Raw genomic sequence first — 17,292 nt, forward strand, 5'->3', positions numbered from 1 at the left:
GAGGCCTCCCCTGAGTTAATACCACACCTCCCTTGAGTGAACATAAAGAAAGACAAGTCACAGGAAACAGCTTGGGAAAATAAATGAATAAATACTGTTTGTGCCAATGAGATCACATAAAATATGAAACCCTGACTAAAGTTTTCAAGCAGATTAGGAGTGATGCTGTTCGTTGATACATGCAGCACTCCCTTAATAACTAACGAAAGCAATAAATTTGGGGTTTCAAATCTTGGCCGCTCCTCCTCATGAGTTCAAGATTCTGAGAATTCAAGCCAGGTGTTTGCAGTTTGGCCAAACGATGGCTGCATTAATATAAAACTATGCAAAGAAGCTATTGGAAAACTTCTAGAAAATGTTTGCTCTAGTTTTGATGCATTTTGGATGTGTCTCCACGTTTGTATACAGGGGTCCTATGTTGGTGTCTAATTAGCAAGGTTTAAACGTGCTCTCTGGACTAAAACAAGGGGAGCTACCTTAAGATGGCATACTTTAGAAACATTTAAACATTTAGCTCTCGCAAAAACTTTTTTTTGGGATGTTCACCTTTTCCTCCTGCAAATATAATTAAGAGGCCTTAGTTCCGCTGAGATAAAAGTCAAAGCTATAAACAGCAAGGAAAGGGGCATTGGATTCTGCTTCTTTGCCTAGGTGATCTAGCAAAGGCAAGACGTTGCTGATTCCTACTAAATATCTTTCCCTCAACTTCGATAGAGTCAATTACGGCCCATTGTTTCCTCACTCGGTAATATTTACTGAGGATCTACTATGTGTCAGGAGTTGGGAATTCAAGTGTGAAATAGGTAGATGTGGTCCTGCTTCTTGGGGACTTACAGTCTAGTGAGGGATACTGATAAGTGAACAGAGATTTAAATATAACTTGATAAGTGCAAAGACAGGGGCACAGGTCAGGTTTAGGGAGCAGTATGGATAATCGAAGGTGCTTTCCTGGGGGAAGACTTTCTCAGTGGTCCAACTGATAATTTGAAAAAAATCTTTCAATTACAGTTGACATACAATATTATATTAGTTTCAGCTGTACAACATGATGATTAGACATTTATATAACTTATAAAATGATCACCCCGATAAGTTTAGTACCCATCAGACTCAAATTGCTGTCATATATGCTTACTGATAGAGTAGGTGCTAATACTTTAGGACATTTTGGCATCTCATGGGTTGAATGCATATTGGAAAGACCCTTAGATTGGGTTTTAGGAACTGTTGACCTGTAATTAAATCCACAGTCACCTACCCAGAAGGAATTTCTGTGTAGAATCAGAGCCCTGCGACCAGATGAGTCAGACTTAAACATAACAATGGTCTTAACCATCTCAGAGCATGGAACCTTTACCTAAGTTACAGCTTGTACACTGATGCAGTGTTTGCGTCTCACAAAGACACTTGAAGACAGGCAGGACTCATATTGTTATCCCCCAACACAGAGCCCGGTATCCACGGGGTGTTGTACACACACTTGGTGCCCAATAAAAATCTGACAAGGAAAGGAATCCCCATTTTATAGATGAATCAAGGGAGGCTCAGACCAGTGAAATGACTTGCCCAAGACCATACAGTAAAAGAACGGCAGAGAGTGAACTGTTAGTTTTTCTGAGTTCCGATCTGGTACACCGAAGCACTTCTCAAGAGTTTAGGATGTCAGGGCAAGGTGTGACCAGGTGAGATAGCAGAGACATGTGTTTGGTGTCCTGGCCAGTTATTGCTCCTGAAGCAGGATTTAGGCTCTTTAGATCATGCTGTCCTCTAAAGAGATGGTACATTAGCGTCCTCTGTTCTGGCTCATGTCTGTGGGGGAAATATATGTATTTAGTCTACGCCTTTCTTAAATTTAAAAAATAGCCTGCATTGACGCATCGGAGGCTATCACATAAACATCCAGATTCCTGCTTCCATTTAAGAACCCAGCCACTCTGGCAGTCAGACCGCCACTACCAAGGAGACGATTGGCTGGAGATGCGTTGGTGCCCTCAGTTGATGGGGGACACGATCCTGAATTGGGAAGTGAAATTTCATCTTCAGTCACCTATCTGTCCCTCCTTTACTGAGTATGGGACTCTGCTAATTAGGGGAAGGGAGGGAGAGCAGAGGGATTGGCATTCTAGACAGTAGCAGGCGCACCGAGTTCTCTTGGTTGCCAGAGCCAGAGAGTAAGTGTGGCAAAATAGCTTGTCATGAGATACCAGAGATGTTTCAGGTCATACCGTTCTTTACTGTCTCCTGAATTCTCACTATCCCTTACCAAGTTTATTTTGTGCCCATCAAATAATGCATCTATATCAAATATAAGTAGATTGTTGTCGTTTAAAGCAATGCTATATAGCATTTGGTTTTGTGCTTTGTAATAGAATGTTTTAACATAAACACGATGGATTTCATTCCCAACCCAGCCTCACTGGAGCTGGGCTAATTGCAGTGCTGTTTCCCACTGGTAAGGCTCAGAAGACTTGGCTTCCTTTTATGACTGGCTGCTAGTGTGTGCTCTTCACTGGCTCCCAACAGGCCTGGGCTGTGTTACCTGGCTGATCCAGGGGCCACAGAGGAGATTAAGATACCTACCCCAGTGCAAGCCCTGGAGAGATGACTGTAGGCAACCTAGGCAGACGTGACATATACCAAGTTCAACCATGAAGGACATGGCATACGTCCTAAGGGCCTGCCATGTTCAGTAACTGAGAGCAGAGAGCAAACAGTGCAGTAAAGTACAAATAACATGGACACTGAGGGTCAGGCACAACCAATTTCTATCCAGCTTTATCAGCCTTAAACTTGCCCAGCTTAGTCAGCCTAAGTCTCAGTTTTGTCATCTGTAAAATGGGGGATTTAGCATTGGCACATAGTAAGAATTCCATAAATGTATATTATTCCTTTTCATTTTTTTTCATTTAACAGACAAGGAGCCTAAGACCGAGAAAGGCTAAATAACTTTCCTAAGGTCCCACAAATGGCAGAGCCTGCCTTTGAATCTTGGTCTTTCTCGCCAAAGGCAATGTGTTTAAACCACCATGTTGTGTTGTTTCACAGTGCCTGCCTTGTGGGGGTGTGAGTGTGATGTGAAGTGCTTAGCACTGTGCTATAGTGTAGGTTTCAGTAATTGGCAATGATTATTATTAGAGACAGGGGAGCTCCACTGAGCTGAAATGCTATCTAGAGGTTCAATTACCTATGGACCCTCACTGTCACAGGGACCCCGATTCACAGGTAAATCTTTTCAGCCCCATTTACACATATAGATGGTAGTGTCGATTCTGAGTGTGAGAGATGATGATGGTAGTGGTGATGGTTAGTGACTAGAAAAGAAACATGACTTCATTAATAAAAGCCTAAAATCGAAGACAGCTCAGTGCAATGGAGCGGTGAGAATGGCTCTCCCCGCTAAACATACCTTTCTTGTCACTTTTCAGACATGTAATAATCTTCCAGGATTCCTGTTCTTGCCTGGAAGGAAACAGGTGAGAAAGTGCCGACTCTGTAGACCTAATGTCTGGGAGGGTGTTGCTTTTCGTAACGCAGGGATAAAAATAAAATGACCCTCTAAAGGCAGTGGTGACTACCCACAGCTTACTTGGGAGTCAGTAAAAACCTCATTTTTCACACCAGCATTCAAGAGCTGACCTTTAAAATCACCACATCTGGGGAGAATGTGTGATTTGATGCAGAACATTTTAGGGCATGCCAAAGGATGAACGGCTGAGAGAAAGTGCTCATCAGTTTTCTTCTCCTTCAAGGGGTTCAGAACCGCTCAGGTTATAAAAGTCAGTTCTTGGGCACTGCACCTATGGCCGTATTTCTTAAGTAGGTCTTCTGTGCGAAGTAGATTAAGCACGTATATAAAGGGAATACTGATCCACGTACCTGGCATGAAAATGATGTGTGTGTGTGTGTGTGTGTGTGTGTGTGTGTGTGTGTGTGCATGTCTTCAGAGTAAAGGCTTACTCATTTCAAGGTAGCTAGTTACATAATAAGTTCATCAAAGGGTCATTTGGGAAAAGATGGAAATGCTTTAAAGAAAGAGGGAAACTGTGCGACTCGTTTGTTATGGAGATGTCGCACTGAGATGGAGATGATGTACTACATCTAGGGTCCAAGGAGTGACACCGATGCGTATCAAAGCGGCTTTTGATTTGTGAAACTCAAAATACCTGCAGGTCCAGAAGGCATGAAAAAGAAGCCTATTTGTATTCATAATACCCTTTTCAAAGAGCCACAGATTATGTGGAAAAGAGAATTGGACGGACGGTCATCTCACAGATTCATCTCCAGGAAAAAACGGTGTCTGTCTGATGTGGGGTGTCATCATTTGTTAAACGAAGGTCTGGGCAACGGTGCCAAGAGCAATTCCTCGTAGCTGCTCATTCTGAGCGGTCTGGGCTGGGAGGCACGTCAGGGCCTGGATCTATCTCAGTCAGATCCTCTAGACCTGACGAAGCACAGTTAGCATTTCCCCTGGCTGGTCTCCAGTTGGCTGCAACCTTCAGAAACAGCAAACTGAGAAACTTTCCCCTGACATATTCTGATGAGGATCCAGGTGTCGCAATCGGTGGGTGTAGTGCAGGGGATCCTGCCGACTTCGCCATGTGTCGTGCGGGGTGTCCGGCGGGGTCTCTGGTCCCACTCCCCACATAAGAACGCAGGACATGGTGAGGCCAAAAAGGAACACCCACGGAGCCATAGGTAGGGGAGTCATACCACTATACTCTCACTGGCGGCTGGGTTGGAGACACAGGAACCAGGAGCAACACAATTCTCAACCCTCACTGCGCCGCTTGCAGGCTCAGCCCCCATCTTCTTGCTAGCTCCCCCTTTTTTTTGCTAGCGTAACCACAGCAGTTATATTCGTGGCCAATGGCTCACTGGTTACAGCTGACGGCCAACTAGCCACAGCTGCTGGCCATTTGATCACAGTTGATGGCCATTTACTACCTGAGCCAGCACCTTTCTATGTGAGGCCGAGAGCCTGGAAACTGCTTTTTGGGGCTCTGTCCCCACAGTGGGTTTTCAGAGTTGCTGTTTGTGGGAATGAAGAAGGCCAGAAGGCACTTAACCACAGGACGGCTGCCAATCAACCTTCATCCTCGCTCCTGAAGGCCTGCGAGGAGACCGGCTCCTTCCCATTCCTCACCGGCTTGGAGAGCATTGGCTGTTGTTGAGGGGCCCAAGAGAGAGGTCCAGGGACAGATCTATTTCTGAAGCCATAAGTGAAACTGATCGGATGGCTCCAGTAGAGGGGTTTTCATCTTTTCAAAGCCTGTAATATCGGAAAATTTGCTGATGATAGTAGTGACTGGTCTGGAAGATTGGCACTGACCTGGTTGGCTTGGCCCACTGGGAAACTCTGCTTGCTCAACCATTTCCTCCCTTCTTTCAATATTTGATGAGTACCTGCGACAGGTGAGGCAAGGTGCTGGTGAGCAGACGTTAAACAACAATAACAAAAACAGGTCCAGATTTCTTCATATGGTAGAAAAGACCCTCCGTGATCTAGCCCCTGCCTCCCCCAGACTCATCGCTCAGTTCTCTTCCTCCCTATTGCCCACCCCTCAGGGAACGTTTTGCAATTGTGCAGACTCAGGGAACTGTCCCTGACCTCAGGGACTTCAGAGGCTGGTGGAGGGGAGAGGCAGGAAGACTGACAAGTTCAGTATGGATTCCTCAGTGCTCCCCTGGGGTGAGAAGAGGACCACCTAACCGGGCAGAAAGCAGGAAGTGGGCAAAAGCGGTGGGCGGTGACGAGAGCATTCCAGACAGAGGGACGGTGGTGTGCAAAGGCCTAGAAGGGAAGCTGAAGAGAGCATAGTGAGTCTGCGCAATTGCAAATAGTTCCCCGGGGGGGTCGGCAATAGTGGGGAAGAGGACTGAGAGATGTCTGGAGGAGTCAGGGGCTAAGTCATGAAGGGTCTTTTTCGCTGTATGAAGAAATCTGGATCTTTATTCTAGGGCAGTGGTGCCAGTGAAGGTTTGTCACTGTGTTACCATATGGCCTTTGTGACTGGCCCGTGAGCCCTGGGGATGGAGTGTCTTACAGTGGGACTTGTCAGGGACTTAGGGGTGGACCAACTGCTTGGGTGGCACTGAAATTAAGTGAATGCTTGTCACTCCTCTTAATCCATGAGTGGGAAGCAGAGAATGAGGGATGTTTCTTTTAAAATAAAATAATACCATTAAAGCCCGATGTAAAAACTAGGAAATGTTAAATAATAAGTCATGTGGCCTCCTTTGAAATTGAGAATGCTCTTAGAGAAGCTGAAGAAGGGGCAATAAATCTGAAATGGCCAGAAGACACTTTAATAAAGTTATCCATTTATTCTCAAAAACAACCTTAAAGAGATGGGAAATGGTTTTAAGAAACACACAGAAAAATCCTGACTAAAACAGTGCTGCTGAAAATTGCCTAGGTCGATGTATTCTTCAGTAAAAGTTGTTTTCTGCTGACACTTTTTTTCTCCTACGGATGGTCCTCTTATATTTGATGACCAATTTTCCACAAGGTTTGCCATAATGTTTCCTTAGAGCTTAGGTTTTACATTTTAATTCATTTGATGGCTGTTCTTAACCTAAGACAGTATATGCTGTTTCCACAATTCAGGTCATTGTATTCTAGCTGACAAGACTTTACTCAAATCCCAACTCTCCTCTTTTTTTCTAGTTGTTTTTGTCTGTCTTGGTTTGAGGAGAATCACCGGTAGAAGAGACAGTCTCTACTGGTTCAAGTGGAGCCTGTGACCTGGTACATTCAATAATTTGACTTATCTCTAGCTCCATATGACGTATATTTTGGGCTCCTATAAGTCACCCCCTCCGCCAACCCCTAGATGTTATTGTTTCCAGTAACTTTCCCTCTTTCCAAAGCCCTGTCAAGAGTCCATTTACCCATCAAAGTCCAAAACAAGCCTTCAGATTCTTCATGTTCTGAGACAGCAAGCACTCTACAATTTCATGACAGAGAGAAGTGTGTGGTAGGTGGGATAAAAACCGCAGTTTTATTATTATTGTTATTTTCATATTAGCCTGGTCTCCCCAGCCATATGACACCTTTCTTGAGCACAGATGCATATCTTTAGCTACTTTTGTAATCTCAAGTAGAGCTTAGCACAGTAGAATTCAATAAGCATAACTTAAAAACATGTATTTCGATGATGTTATGACTTGCCAAGAGCTATGGTGATTTTCATTTAGAGACTGATGGTAGAGTCTAGATACCCAGGTGGAGCTACATTTGCATGAGGCATTTGGACAGTGGTAGTTGGAATGTATGCAGTGACTAGACCCCAAATCTGGGAACACCGAGGCATGGCTTCCTTTGGCCAAGGGGAGACTTCAAAGACATGGTGTGAGGGGTCTGTGGTTACAGAGCTGCTGTCGCTCCGGGACTGCAGGTGACTAGTGTCTTCCAGCTCTGAGTTTCTAGCATTTCTTACACTTTCATTTTACACAGAACTAGCCCAGGGCAAAATAATGAAGCCGCAACCCCCAACTTCTCCCCTTCTGCTATCTCTGGAAGCTCATCCCAGGAAGCTTTCCCGGTCAGGAAGCCTTGCTCTGCAAACCGAGCATTGGGGTCATCATTGCACCTAATGGGATCTGGCTTTATGTGTGACTCTTGAGAGTTTTTGCAGTTTAAATGGGCAAAGAAACAACCACAGAAATTGATGTCTGGTGGAAAGTTTCCTGTTTTGTGCCGTTTGAGCGATGGCTTAAGCAAGGCAGCTTCCATTTTCACTTTTGTTTCCCAATTTTTGTTGATTTGTATTGGCTTAATATTTCTATCCCAAAGCTTTCTGTTTAGCTATCAAAATTCACTCCTGTTCCAATTCTATTAATCATTTGTAATTTAATCAACATTAAGGGAAATTTGGCCAAAAGTGAGAAGATACTTGCTGCTTGTAAACTAAGTTTTGATGTAGCAAAAAGTCAAACTCTAGTATCTGGGGATGTGTGGTAGAAGGGTGAGTGGAAAGGTGACCTGGAATGGTTAAACAATTAAGTGTATTCTTTCACATGCCAGCTGTTCAAGCTAAGATAGAAAAATGTCAGAGAAAATACCATGAAAGCAAGACTGTGAGATACAGAACCCTTTTCATGTGTTTTCATCTGCACTTTATCACAGGTACAGACAACTGATGTTAGGACATCTTTGAACGGCATTCTTTCCTTATGGGATTGATCCTTTTGTTATGACATGGGCACCAAATTGAACAGGTGCTTGTTAGACTTGTGTGGAGCAGGGTTCTGGAGGTCCCAGCTTTAGAGGCATTGAGTTTGTATTTGCTGGATAATGAAGGGTAGTGGTGGGAAGGGCAGGGGCCATGGAGCCTGGAAGGGGGCTGGGGCCATGTGAGTGGCCAGAGGTACTTTGGGAGTCGGGGGAATAGCTCTGTACGCTCATCCTGGAAGCATTTCAGTATTTCAGCGCCAGGAACTGCTGTGCCGGTGTGACTGGCTGATAGTGGTCATGCACCCACAGTGCACTTGTCGCTGAGTTTGACCTTAGGAAATGAGCTTGACTCCTAGCTCTCCCAGCCAGGAGCTGTGGAATCTGGGCAAATCATTTGCATGTGGAGCCTCGATTTTCCCATCTATTCAATGGAAATAATAATAGCTGCTCTGTCTCAAGTTAGTAGCAAGATAATTTTAGAGTTAGATGTATATGAACCACTTTACTAAACTGGGAGGTCTTCTGGCTAAGTCTCTTTATTATCTTGTTGTTTTAGCATCGTCATAAAATTCTGTTGTTTAGTGACAAGTTCAAGTATGGATGTGTTTAGGGTTGTTTACCCAAATATTATATTTCTGTGCTTTTTGAGTTGGTAGGTCTGCTTTTGTGTGTGTTTTTCTTGTGCCCTTCTTATGGTGTGGGCTTGGAAGCTACATAAGTAAACTTTGTTTGCATAGTGTACCGATAAGGATAAATAGGATCTGAGTGAGGGCCTGAAGGATTCTTTTATATGTAAAGTAAACCAAATGTAGCACATGACTTTTTGTTATGTTTAGTACATCTTAGGGCTTTTTCAAACTCTCTTTGCTAGCTTCTTGCTTTGGGCCCGTGTCCTGGCTATGTGGATAAAGGAATTCTAGATGTGGAATGATGCGTGTGAATATGTTAAAATATATACTACCAGTATGTAGAGGTCAAATTTTTAGTGAAGGTGGTAGAGAAAATATATCACTCATTCACTCATTCACTCACTCAGGCGTTTATTAAATGACTTGTGTAGCCCCTTTCTTGAAGAGAGGACACATAGGATTCCTCAGAAGTTTGTGTGTATTATTTTAATCCAGTCGAAGAATATAGCGTGACTCTCAGGAACAGGTGATAGCATTATTTCCTGGGATGCAGAGAGTGGGGGAAATGGGAGGCAAAAGGACCCTTTGGAACAGTAAATTTCTTTTCCATCAAGAGTTCTTAAAAAAAAAAGTTCATTTCTTTAACTGGAATATGTGCCCTAGCAAGAGCTTCAGGTGCCTAACACCAAACATAAGAAGGCTGTTACATCGTGTGCTTCTGTATATCACCATGTGGGACCAGTGTGTGTTTTGTTGGTGTGTTCAGTCTCCACCGACGCTGTTCCGGCAAGCTGTGACTACTGCCCATCTGGGGAGGCTAGAACTTTGGCAAGAGTGGTGTACTACCAGTAGTGATCTGAAGATGGCAGCATTGGGCGACCTATCTCATTTTCCTCTGCACACATTCTGTGGAGCTGGTCCTGTAGCTTGTTCCCTAGCAGTGTTTGAATTTCAGATTGTCACTCAGAATTTCTTCTGCTTAATGACTGTATGTATGTAAATGACTCTGCTTTTATTTTGTGGAAGAGGTCAGATCTATCATTCCTGTTTTGATTTTCAGCTAATGATTATATGCAATTATATTCAAATAAAATATTTATAAATAATTACATATAATTAGTGGTGTGCAAAATTTGGAATTCATGCATGTCAGCTTTGATGAAAAGTACCCTTCAATTTGGGAGGTGTTAGTCTTAGTATTATTATTTGTTTTTGTTTGAAAGACATTAGCGGCCAAGAATCTGCAATTCTCTTATTGGTATTCTTATAAGTTTCAGGGTTTTTTTTTTTCTTGTTATTGTTTATTTGTTTTTTAAATAATAGGTAGGATATTTAGTTGGTAAATCTCTAGGGAATATATTATAGATCCACATCTGGAGAATCCTCTGAGTAAAACAAATGATATTTTCTTAAAAATTTCAGAAGCAATTAGTTATCCTTGAATTCTGAAAGGTCTTCAAGGGGTCATCCAGTGCATCTGTAAGCAGGCTTTGCATTTAAAACCAGACAGAGGAAATATGCAGTTGTCTCCTCATCCCCATTAGTGATCGTGACCAGGGCACTCTGCCTTTTGAGGTCTCCACTGGTATTGAAAACAGAAAGAGGACAATTATCCTGAGCAAGTCCGTTATTCAAGTTTTGCCCACCCCTGAGGTTCAGGGGCATTTTACCATTTCTCTTTATCTGTTAGCCACACATGGAGCTACAAATAGAAAACTGTTTCAGAGCAAAAGGTCTGATTCTCGGGGGAAAGTGGGCTATAGAAGCCGCACTGAGGCACCTTCCTTGGTTGAGGATAACAGGAAACCAAAGGGAAAGGTAGATAGGGAATGAGCAGATGGAGCTGTGTAAGGCCAGAGTTTCTGGAAGGACTCCCAGGCGAGAGATGGGGCCAGAGAGCATTCTGAGTGGTGGGAAGGAGTCTGCACAGGGCCTCTTTCCTCTGAGGTTGCCCGGATTCTAGAAGCACACGGACTAGAGATACACTGATAGATTTAGCTTTGACTCTTTAGATGAATTAATACAGACCTTTTAATTCCCCTTAAAATAGGATGGGATGCCAAAGCTAAGTGCAGACCGTGTATATAAAGCACCAGATTTTCTCAGAGGATCCCTCAGCTTGTTTTGATTTAGGTTGTAACCATGACCATGCCTTGTGTACACACTGATATAGCATAAGGAAAATCAAAGATGCTCTTCACAGGCTGACCTAAACGCTCTCATGACTGGCTCCATATGTGTATTTTGGAGGCTTTAGAACATGACAGCACATTTTCCCACAAACTCTTCTGTATGCAATGTTAAGGCTTCAAGGATTTCCCATCATGTGCTGTAAATGCAATATAAATTAGAGAAATCAGCAGAAGACACACTAAGAAAATGCTATGGGAGTCTACTTTTCCTGTTTGATACTTTTCTTTGTCCATTTTTTGATCGTAAGGGAAAAATCATATGTCTATTAATCTTTTACCTAGAAACTTTAAAGTGTGACAGATATCAAGCTCTTTAAAATACTGAGCTCTAGATCTCTTAAATATCACCATCTACACTGGTTCTGGGTAAATCACGTCCTCTTCTTAAACTTGAGTTTTCCTTTTGGTAAAATAGGAGGTCTTCCTGTTGTAGGACTGTGTGATCACTTCTCTTTATTGTGTCCAGCATTGTGTAATGTTTTGTGGAAGACAGACTTGAGGGCTATATTTTAATTTTTCAAAACAGATTCATGTCTCTTATTTTGGTTTTTCTCATTAGGCCTCTGATGTTGACTTCTCCCAATCCCCCGCTACCCCTGGTCCAAGTCATGTTCTAAGTCACTCAACTCTCTTGTTTCTTGGCTGCCACTTCCTTCTGACGGGTCTCTCTGCTTTCACTATTGCCTCTCTATGGTCTATTCTTTATTCAGCACCAGCATGATTTTTTTGAAAACTAAATCAGAACATGTTTGTCTCTGGCCTAAAACTTTTCAATGACTGCCCTTTTTCCTTGGAAAGACAAATATATTCCTGCCTCAGGGCCTTTGCACATCCTCTGCTGGGAACACTCTTTCCCCTAGATCTTCAAGCAGATTGTAGCTTAAATATTACTCCCTCAGAGAGATCTTCCCTTACCTCTCTATCTAAAATAGCCATACATTCTGCTTAATATTACCATTACATGGTTTTATTGTTTGTATAGCATATTCGACTTGAAGTTATCCTGTGTATTGATTTTTGTTGTTATGATTGCCTGTCTCATCTCAGTATAGTACATATACGTTCTGGGATCGGGGACTTGTTCACTGTATATCCTTATTGACTAAGGCGTAGTCTGGCATACGTGTATAACAGGTGCTCAAGGAGTCTTTGTAGAATAAATGAATGAATGAGTGGATGTCATGGGTAGGAAAACCACATGCTAGAGAGCTTGTGGTCACATAACTAATTACAAACAGCTCATGCCTCTTTATGTGTTTCTTACCTCCAGGTCATGCTGCCAGACAACAAGCCTAACTTAGAGATAGTTCTTTCATTCACTATTTATTTATTCACCAACTATGTTTGGAGCTCTTATTATGTTTCAGACATTATTCTATATAGTGGTTCTCAACCAGGAGTGATGTTGCTCCCCTGGGAACATTTTTCTATGTCTAGTGACATTTTTGGTTGTTAAAACTGGCCTGGGGCGTTCTACTGGCATCTAGTGAGTAGAGGCCAGGAATGCTGCTAAATATTCCATAACGTACAGGACAGCCCCCCGACAGAGAATTGGTCGGCCTAACATGTCAGTGGTACTGAGCTTGGGAAGCCCTGCTCTAGGTGAACAGACAGATACCTGCTCTCATGGAGTTTACAGTGTCGAGGGGGGAAACAGATGACAAACAGTACATACCACACATAAAGAAATGGAAAACCATGTCAAAAGAGTGGTGTGATGGAAAAAGCAAGGAAAGTCAGAACAGAGTAAGGAAGTCGGTGGGCACAGGGTGATGGGGGTAGGAAGGGCTGTAATTTTAGTTTCCTTGGGAGGTGAACTAGGAAAGGAAATGTTTCCTCTGGAGGTTCATTTTTCCTCCATGACCTGGATTGGCCAGTCCTTGGGGCATTGGCCCACGCAAGTTCAGATCATCCTCACACAGTCAAAAAATATAAAACCCTCCTGAACCAAGGGGTATCTTAATCTCCAAATAAAAATAGAGTAAACTGCCACGGGCTAGAAATAAGTGTTATTTTCTGCCCCTTTTCAAGAGTGTTCAAATTCTCTTTCTCAACACCTTCAGGGCTCTATCATCACGAATACAGGGAAGTGTTAATGTGATGCAAGTTTTATTGCTCATTGTCAGTTTCTCACTTTTCTCTCAGAGCAAAATGGTGTGATTTCAGCCTCTCTCGAGAGCACTGTGAGGTTTTTTTTTTTTTTTGTGATACAAAGGTTTCTGTCTGTCTAGGTTGGTTTCCTAAACTCAACAGAAATAAGTGTAGACTTTAGTATCTTGGGAAAGCTGTAGTAGTTGATGCTGATAAAATGCAAGTCAGTGAAATGGTTCTTACTATATATATTTATCTATATGTATATATACACACGTACATTGTATATGTATGTGCATGTGTATACATAGATAGACATTAAAGATCTCGCTAAAAATATAATATTGAAATTGTGGTTTTGGTAGTTTGATAGGTATGTACTTGCTTTCTTAGTCTCTCTCTTGTTTCTTTACCAAGCATTGGCACCTAGTAGGTGCACAACAAATATTTATTGAGTGAATAAACAAACTGCAAAAATCAGTTTGGGATTATTACGTTGCAAGTTATTTTTTCACATTGCATGAACTTATTTATATCACTGAACTCCAGCTTGGTAAATATTGTAGCATATTCTTATGGCATTATCACTGTGACATACTCATTCATTTCTAAATTGGCATTTTACTATTTTTAAAATTATTGCAAGGGATATGATGTGACTCATGGGATTTCTGAATCTAAGAAGCATAAGACTTTTAATAGTTAATAACTTTTCTGTATACCTTTAACCTAGGGAGGGATTATTAAGCAAGAAAATAGATTTCAATAAACATTTTTGATTTAAATGTATTTAAATTGACATTGTTGAAGAAATTATGCACAGTGCACCATTTTACTTTGGGTGCCATTTTATTCTATGGAAGAATTTGTTGACCAGTTCACTGGATGTCTGTTGATTCTTTCTTTCTTTTTCTTTTTTTTTCAGTGCTATTTCTTCACAATCGAGTTTGGCCTTTGCAAGCAAGAAGGGCAGCTGCGAGCATATGGAGCAGGACTACTTTCCTCCATTGGAGAATTAAAGGTATGAAGCTGTGAATGAAAGTATCCTTCCCAAGCAAACTGGTTCAAGGTCATGAAAATATTGATTTGTTTGTCTGTGCATTTCTACTTGCAGATATTCCATAAATATTTAACACAGAGTATTTGGCACCTCAGTGTGGGTGCTGACCTAACTTTTTGCACTTCTGAAAATGGGTCATACCTTTCTGGGTTTGTGGTGTGACTCAAATGGATGAGCAGCCATGTGCACAATCAACAGGAATGACAAATGTATGCTCAAATGTTGGCCAACAAATGACTGTCCTAAATTTAGTGCTGAAAAGTGGGCAATGAGCTAACAGTGATCCTACTGATTAAATTTCCTTGTAAGGGTGGCTTGACTGCTCTCATTTTTGTCATCTCTATGGCTCCCATGGACTCCCCGGCATTTATTTCTTAGAGAGAAATTTGATATCATTTTAACTTCTTCAAATTTAATTTGTGTTAAAACATTTGTGGACATACACAATTTGGGAAAAAAAACTCCCCTAAATAAATATATGGTCTGAGAGGTATCTATTATGTGTAGTAATGCTTAAGGAATGCTATCTTTTACCTTAAAATACTGTAAAATGATCATTTATTCAGAAGGGGTCTGGGGTATCTGCTAATTTCAATACTCTGGTCACTTAAGAATTACTATCTACACCAAGTTTTTTACAGCAAGTTTCGATGAATTTTGAATGTGATGTGATATATAATCTGGAAATGGTTCTGAAAATGTAATCTTTCTTTGATTATTTAGATTAAGATCAGGATTATGGACTATCTTAGGGATTTTATTTTGAGTATTGATTATCATTATATAATTGGGAAATATATGACAATTAGAACTTTTTGGTGATTTCTATTCTTGAAAGATGTAATTCGACTGTAATTTTATAAAGTCCTCTCACTTTATGACTTCATTCATTCATTCCCCAAACATTTGGTTGAACAACTTCTATTTGCCGTTTACTGTGCCAGTCACTGGGGGATACAAATACAAATAATAATGATGAAGAATAAGAATAAGAAACAAATAACAGCTACTTCAATGGACATTTAAAGAAACCTTACTATTTTTAGGTGCTTTAGACATGTAAACCCACTTAATTCTCCTAACAACCCAATGAGATAAACAATATCATCATCACAGATGAGAAAACTGAGGCATAAGGACAATAAAGAATTTGCCCAAAGTCATACAGCTGGAGCTTCTTAGTCCAGGCAGTCTAGCCTCCAGAATCCAAGCCTTTAACCAGTAGGCTACACGGCCTATGATCCCTGTGATTAAGGAGTTTATATTCTAATGCAAATGATAACCAATCAGATAAAAACAAAGTGTAGCAAATGTGTCTCGCAGGTATTAGACCATCCCTGGGAAGGCTTCCTGATTAGAGACTGCTGCCCAAGCTGATATTTAAAAAAAAAGATTTTTTTATTGGGGAATATTGGGGCACAGTGTGTTTCTCCAGGACCCATCAGCTCCAAGTCATTGTCCTTCAATCTAGTTGTGGAGGGCGCAGCTCAGCTCCAAGTCCAGTTGCTGTTTTCAATCTTTCGTTGTAGGGGGCACAGCCCACCATCCCATGTGGGAATTGAACCAGCAACCTTGTTGTTAAGAACTTACTCTCTAACCAACAGAGCCATCCGGCTGCCCCTGGGGCAGCTCAGCAGCAGCTCGTTGTCTTCAATCTATGTAGTTGTGGAGGGCGCAGCTCACTGGCTTATGTGGGAATCGAACCGTCAACCCTGTTGTTCAGCGCTTGCGCTCTAACTAACTGAGCCATCCGGCCGACCCCCAAGCTGATTCTTGATGAATGGAAAGGGTGAAGGAGTAGAGGATGAGATACCCAGATCAGTCATTGGACAGAAGTGTGTGTACTTTCGTCAAAGCCTGGCCCATTTAAGGAGCTGCCTGAAATTAGGCCTGGCTGGAATAGATGATAATATTTAACATTTTTAACATAACAAAAGCCTGATGTAATGTGGTAAGAATTGTTTACTAAATTCTCAACAAAATAATCCATTTGGAGTTAATCTCAGCTCAGTGACCAGAATCCACAGCAATAGCCTGATGTCGTATCCCTGAAAGACCCCTCCCTTCTATAGCGTGCTTCTTGATTTCCCCGAAAAAAGAATTAGCCAGAAAATGATGTAGCTCTTGAGCTACATCTATTTACATTCTCCTCAGAGGGTTCATAAATTACGCCAGAAACAAAAGAAACGAATCTCTCTCATTGCCCCAACTTTCGTCAGGGTCCTCTGATCTGGTTAATGAGGCATGTGTAGGCAGCACTGGGGTGAATCTGTTGTTTTCGTTCCTATGGGTGCGGACAGAATCGTCTGGAAATGGAAATCAGCCAGAAATATGTACACTGAAGGGCATTGTCTGCCGTGAATCTTCTTGTTCTGGTCCATCACCTCTGGTCATTAGCCTTCTTCCGTTTTCAAATTTCAGCACTCCAACATCCCTATGATTGCTACTTTGGACCATTTTTACAATTCAGAAATTCTTTCCATAAGAAATATTTTCTGATTGTTCACAGAGCATACATAACACGATGTAAACGCTTTCTGTAGCACCCCTTCTTTCATCCCATCCCATGGCCTGCTCTGTGTGGGTTTCAGAGCCCGCTCACATCACTTCTGAACACTTCTGTCTAACTTTCATTTTAATAAACAAATGACAGTCCTGGACCCATGTAGGAATAACTTTATTAATAGCGTTATAATAATTCCAGTCTACACACACAATTTTGAATGCAATTAACCTTGCCGCAAAATAATTTTTGCTCTTCCAACTGCAGCCCAAATGTAGGTCCCAGATAAGTTGTTGGAGGTTTTGGTGTAGTCTTTATAACTTTTACCTGAATATCCACAATTCACCTCTTCTAGAACAGGACACATTTAAAAATTTGCGCTTTAAGAGGCTGGATTTTCCTGAGTGTGGATGTTGTACTTCAGAGCTGACCAAGTACTTCCATGTAGTATATCTATAGTTTGTAGGGTAACTTTCATTTTTCCAATGTATTTTTTTTTACTTTTTACAACAATGCTTCTTTTTTTTGACAACTTTTTGACAAAGCTTATTTTTATCTTGAAGACAGAAACACAAAATATGGAAAAGCTTGTAAAAGCTAACATAAATTTGATAACCAAAAAGATTATTTAAAAAGAAAAA

General features: G+C 41.6%; 1 protein-coding gene across 1 annotated transcript in view; it reads left to right on the forward strand.

Moving 5' to 3' along the window:
- The window catches only part of TPH2 (tryptophan hydroxylase 2), an 88,730-nt gene that overhangs the window by 62,724 nt on the left and 8,714 nt on the right, over nucleotides 1-17,292 (forward strand). Inside the window, exon 9 of the mRNA XM_033117627.1 lies at nucleotides 14,014-14,109. Coding sequence (XP_032973518.1) covers nucleotides 14,014-14,109 — 96 coding nt within the window. The remainder of the gene's footprint in view (nucleotides 1-14,013; nucleotides 14,110-17,292) is intronic.

Source organism: Rhinolophus ferrumequinum, chromosome 10, assembly GCF_004115265.2.
Source record: "Rhinolophus ferrumequinum isolate MPI-CBG mRhiFer1 chromosome 10, mRhiFer1_v1.p, whole genome shotgun sequence".
NCBI classification, from domain to species: Eukaryota; Metazoa; Chordata; class Mammalia; order Chiroptera; family Rhinolophidae; genus Rhinolophus; species Rhinolophus ferrumequinum.